General features: G+C 40.7%; 1 protein-coding gene across 1 annotated transcript; it reads left to right on the top strand.

The window, feature by feature from the left end:
- Positions 1 to 6: 6 nt before the first annotated feature.
- LOC134435927 (CYFIP-related Rac1 interactor B-like) lies at positions 7 to 3,622 on the top strand. Its single transcript, XM_063184961.1, has 4 exons — positions 7 to 42; positions 1,109 to 1,235; positions 2,411 to 2,481; positions 3,161 to 3,622. The coding sequence occupies exons 1-4, from the start codon at positions 8 to 10 to the stop codon at positions 3,222 to 3,224; spliced, it is 297 nt and encodes a 98-aa protein (XP_063041031.1). The 5' UTR covers position 7; the 3' UTR covers positions 3,225 to 3,622.
- Positions 3,623 to 5,881: the final 2,259 nt, after the last annotated feature.

The raw sequence follows: 5,881 nt of genomic DNA, 5'->3' as shown, positions 1-5,881 counted from the left end.
CAGCACTATGGCATGTGTGTGTCGTGTCATGTTGGAAACACCGTGAGTATTTTTCACAATTGCTGTCCTTTTTTACAACCTGACTTTACTGTACCAGAGCCATGGGGGTAAGAGTTAGGCTAATCGGTCCGTGTAACGCTTTGCAGTGCTTTGATCCATTTTTAGAATTAACTTGAAAAGGATGAAAATTGGGTTCAAAACTTCAATTTTCAATTTTCCAGACAACTCAGAAAACAGAAAATTGACGTTGTTTGTTCATTTCATTGTCATTTGTCGGTGGCTTTTGAAAGACAAAATATGGGAATTTGAAACCAAAGTAAAATGAGTCAATATTTCAATTTTCAATTTCTGTGTGGTGGTTGGACTGAACCATTCGCGCGGGGACCGGGGGATGTAGGTAGGCTATTGGCTCAAGTAGCCAAAACAACGTCAATTTTCTGTTTTCTGAGTTGTCTGGAAAATTGAAATCTTTTTCAAGTAAATTCGGAAAATGGATCACAGCACTGCAAAGCGTTACACGGACCCTAATCCCTGTGCCATTGATGGAGCCTTTGACACACAGATAGCCATTGACACACAGAACGCCATTGACATAGTTCCAAGAAGGGGGCTTCTAGCCCATATGAACGCCTTCACCACCTGACTATACTGTACTATGTTGTGCAAATACCATCCATAATTTACCAAGTTTAGTCTCAATTGCTGTTGTGGATGATACTGTAAATTATATCCAAGTTGTTGTTTTTTAAAGCACACTGTATGAAGACGGAGTGTGATAATGTGCTGTATGAATGTTATATAGAGTCGTTGCAAAATGACTTAGATGTTTTTTTTTAAACTTTTGCATTCTATTATTGGAAAGTACTGTTCAGACATACTTTCATTCATGTGTGAATTCTTACCATTCAAATATATTGAGAACATACTTTTTAAACCTATGTAAAATGCATTTTGCACTGCAATGCCTAATACAAAAATGCCCAATACAAAAATGTTCCAAAATGGATATATATTTATACGTCATTTTGCTATATAAAGCTCTTCAAATACTACTGATGGTTTGATTGTTTGTGTGAGTTGGTCCTGACAGCTGTGTGTTTGTGTTCAGAGAGTACAGGTGTCGCTTCACCAACACGGACACCATGCTGTTCTGCATGAGAGTGATGGTGGGGGTCATCATCCTGTACGATCACGTCCATCCAGTCGGCGCCTTCGCCAAGACCTCCAAGATTGATGTAAGTCATGATTGCTTTTATAGCCTGCTTATTAAAAAAAACACACACACACACACACACACACACACACACACACACACACACACACACACACACACACACACACACACACACACACACACACACACACACACACACACACACAAAATAATAAGACTTACATTTACGGTGTCCTTTTTCGTGTAACTACATGCAGGGGTTGGACAAAATAATGGAAATGGAAACTCTGATATGTCACCCATATTGTTGTGTGCATTGCAAAAGTTTGAGCAAAACTGTGTTCTAACCCTGCTAATTGAACCTTGGCACTTCACTTTACTGGTGCAATGTGCAATTAACCCATTGACGCCTAAGGCACCTGCAAAAAAGGGTGCTGAATGCCTGAGCCCTTTTTAAGAAAAGCTGCCCTCAGCCTATAAAAACCTAAATATCTCAGCTTCTGGAGCACATAAAAATATGCACTGAGTTGCATTTAGACGCTAAGACCCTCATCTTTCATAAGAATGTGTTCATTCATCTCAAATAAACAGAGATTTTTAATGAACTTGTCTCAAATCTCATGAGCCTGAATGTTGCGTAATGCAGCTCCAGGCGCCATGGCCAATGTTGTGCAACGCAACATCAGGCATCAATGGGTTAATAAAGATTGGCCGACAGGCTGGTCCACATGAGCCATGAAACTTCCCACACTGAAATGACAGGTGTCTCCATTATTTTGTCCAACCCCTGTATATCAACATGTAATGGTGTGTACATTCACTGTGAATTGGGGTTAGGTTTAGTATTAGATTTGCACAATGTAAGTACATAAGGTTAAAGGTAGTAGTATACTTTGTTACACTGTACCTAACTTGTGTAATCGGGACAGTAAAATGAAGTGTAACTGCAAAAACGTACATCTGACTTTCATCTGTCATTGTGACTCACCAGACAGTCACCAGCTTTTCAGGCGTTTTTCAGGCGCCTCTGTCTGCCTTGCTGCCTGTTTTGTGACTTTCAGCGCAAAAAGCTCATGTACACTCCTGTACTCTCACTCACTAACACTACTTGCATAGAATTCACAGAAGAGTACTTGGCGTCTGTACAGACGATATAAACAGATCTGTCAGTGCACATGGGAAGTCTCATTGTGTTTCGTTTGTTTGTTTGTTTGTTTATTTGTTTGTTTTTAACAGATGAAGGGCTGTATCAAGGTGTTGAAAGAGCAGCCTTCAAATAGCGTGGAGGGCCTGCTTAACGCTCTAAGGTAAATTCATGGTTTTATTCCAAGGGTCAGCTCATTGGTCCAACAGCTCATTGGTCCAACAGCTCATTGGTCCAACAGCTCATTGGTCCAACAGCTCATTGGTCTAACAGTCTGCCGTATTGATGGTTGGGGCCCGCTGTATGAAGGACCTTATCAGTGTTTTGCCCTTAGGCCCTGTGTCCAGGGGACAAAGCTGGTTCAGGATAAGTTGAGATTAAGTTAAGTGGTAAATCGTCTAATACAAGAGCTTTTCTTAAGAAAATGAGAACTCCAGGCTCTTCTATTAGATTATTTACCTCTTAACTTAACCTTAACTTATCCTGAACCAGCTTTGTAGTATAGGCCCCTGGTGTTGACTGGAAATGAAATAACATCAACCAGTAACATCAACATACATCAACCAATGTATGCATACTGTACATTAGCAACTTTAAAATGGAGGTACAAAAATATTAATACAGCATAAGTAGTGACCATAAGAAAATGTTAGAAGCTATCTGTATCCGTGTAGTAAGTAGTTAACTGTAATATTTTATGGACGAGCATTGGAAACTAGCTTTTTGCTATAAATGCTATGATGCTTGCTGTTTGGCTGTTATTCAACCTACATGCTATGTATCTGTCCCTAACAAATAAACTAAACCAAAACTAACATTTTCATTCTTTGTCATCCCAACAGGTATACAACGCGACACTTAAATGATGATAGCACCTCAAAACAAATCCGAGCTCTGCTGCAATGAGACAGGCCAGCAGTCGAGAGGAGAGAAACGCAGCAAAACAGACACTGACTGCTCCTGCTCCGTGTTTGGGTGAAACCAACCTCAGAAAACTGTTTGTTTACAATTGTGAAAACTTAAAACCCATCTCAAAACTAATGGGCCAGGGGGAAAACTGAAGGGGAAAATATAATGTATAAAGTCCAGTGTTTTATCATCAACATGCCTCTCATTTTGTACAACAAGTGACGAGGAGAAGGAATGTAGAAATATTTTAATCTCTGAAAGCAGAAACAAGGATTTAAAAGGATTCAAAAAAAATAATTTTCTATATTAGTCAGATGCCACTGGCTAGGAGTAAAGATTTAAAGAAAGAAAATCCACCCCACTATTGCACTTCCCGTCTTGCCATCTCTATCTCCAAGAGTGTGACTAGGACTCCATCCACTAGGTGGCGATATCCTCCATTAATAAGCACTGACTCCGAACATTTCTGTGGCCACAGCCAGGCATCAGGTTTAAAGTCTCCTAGAGTAAACAAATGAATTGGACAAATAAATAAAGAAAAATACAGTGTTGCTACAGTATTTTGTTGTTGAAATGTTCTTTTTAAAAGAGCATGGTACAGTGTATTTCAACCAGTCAAGCTCCCACCGATGAATGCCACAGTCCAACTGGCTAAAATAAACCTGCAGCATTCCCAGCCTCAGCACATTGACAAGGATGTCTGTTTGTCCATCCGGTGTGTGTGTGTGTGTGTGTGTGTGTGTGTGTGTGTGTGTGTGTGTGTGTGTGTGTGTGTGTGTGTGTGTGTGTGTGTGTGTGTGTGTGTGTGTGTGTGTGTGTGTGTGTGTGTGTGTGTGTGACTCAATGAATGTTTGCCGCTTCCTACAGTGTGCATATCACACACACACACCGGGTGAACAAACAGACAGACAAACACACAGGGTTGTTGCAATGCTTGGCCCAATACTCCTCGGGAGGCCAGGTAACAATACGAGTGCTTTTCCTTGGCCACCAGTTTATGCCATCACAGTACAGTTGCTGCTGGGCCTTTTACCTGGCATCTACGACAATACCGTATAACATCATTTTGCTTTCCATAAATCTTAGCCATCAGATTAATGTTACCTCACAGCATAAGTAAAAAAAAAAAAAGGTCTCCAAACTCAGATCAAATGCGCTTGTTTCATCCTTGCTTTGTATCTGGCCACGCTACTGTACCAGGGCTCCGTTTCTCGGAAGTGTCTTTGCTATCGTCGTTAGCAAAGTCCTTCGTAAGAGCGACTCAACTCTCTCGACAGCGACGCCCACCACTAAATCCAAGGGAACGGTAAGACCGTCTTAAGACGGTCTTAAGATGGTTAGCAACGACAAGAATCGAGAAACGGACCCCAGTTCTATTGCTCAATTGTGGAAACTGTGCGTACCGTAGTCCCTGCATTGTTGCCAGATTTGGGGGACTGCTTTATGTTATAGTAGGAACTATGGAAGTCTGTGAGGGAGTGAGTGAGGACCTTACAGATGTGAACAAAAAGGACACTCTAGGATTAATGCACCTGTTGATTCAGCGGAGAAAAAAAAAGCTGATGTTAAGCTACTATACTGTACGTACATTGTTTTATCACTGAAATGCAGAACGCACACACATACACACACACACACACACACACACACACACACACACACACACACACACACACACACACACACACACGCCACACACAATGTGCTGTCCATACATGAGAGTATACTGTATGTTCGGAGTGATTAGTAATGTTTGGTGTAAATAGGGGAGAGCTCTGCCGATCAGGACACCATGACCTCATGCTGCAGCAAAAGACGATGACCATGCTTACAGTACGATACAATTAGACGTTTCTTTGATGAAGTACGTAATTTTACATGACATTGTGATCTGTGGGTATTTGAAAAAGAAAAGAAATGGATACTGTATGATTTTCTATGGGAACGAACTGACACAGTGTTGGGCTTTGTTTGAAATATATGCTAGATCTCAAATGGTGCACTTGTGCACTTCAGTGTTCATGTTTCAGTGCGTATAGTGTATTGGTTACGCACTGAAACATAGTGCCTGAAGTGCACAAGTGCGCCATTTGAGATCCAGGGCTAGTCTGTAGTCCCACTTAATTTATTTTCTAAATGGGGAATAACGGAAATATTCTGTGTGATTCTCTAGCTGGCATGCTGCGAAAGATCAAGATATGTAAATGATTCTGTCAAAGTGTTAAAAATTTCCTTTTTTTTTAGCTGTTCTGTGACCTTAATTGAGTATGCGTCGGTTACATGACTCTAAAACACAGTGTTTTGGCTTGGGACAGCAAACTAACATGTCATAGTTGTTACATTTCTGATTTTGGTAACTGTATTTATTTGAAGGGGTCCTTATAAGGTTGTCATATAGCCGTCATCAGAATGACACGACACATCAGGAACGTTAATGAAACGTTGTTTTGTTTAATTTGTAGTTTATTTAACAGGGACAATGCAGTGCACAATATTACATGACAAGGCCAGGCCATGACACAGCTTGCAGATGTGAATACATAAAAGGTTTGTAGCTAGAAAGCTGATTTGCAACCTCAGTCTCTGATCCTGATGTGTGGCTGCATATCATAATGTGGCGTTCAGGAATTGGAATGACAAGTTTACATTATTTG

This window comes from Engraulis encrasicolus, chromosome 20, assembly GCF_034702125.1.
Source record: "Engraulis encrasicolus isolate BLACKSEA-1 chromosome 20, IST_EnEncr_1.0, whole genome shotgun sequence".
Lineage (NCBI taxonomy): Eukaryota > Metazoa > Chordata > Actinopteri > Clupeiformes > Engraulidae > Engraulis > Engraulis encrasicolus.
Note: the sequence above shows the minus strand (reverse complement) of the source record. Positions and strands in the feature narration are given on the sequence as shown.

What these genes read in the sequence shown, in the direction of transcription:
- LOC134435927 (XM_063184961.1), top strand. Translation starts at nt 8, where the DNA reads ATGGCATGTGTGTGTCGTGTCATGTTGGAAACACC. An exon ending in CCAAGACCTCCAAGATTGAT is followed by an intron (nt 1,236 to 2,410) that starts GTAAGTCATGAT and finishes TGTTTTTAACAG; the next exon opens with ATGAAGGGCTGTATCAAGGT. An exon ending in GGCCTGCTTAACGCTCTAAG is followed by an intron (nt 2,482 to 3,160) that starts GTAAATTCATGG and finishes TCATCCCAACAG; the next exon opens with GTATACAACGCGACACTTAA.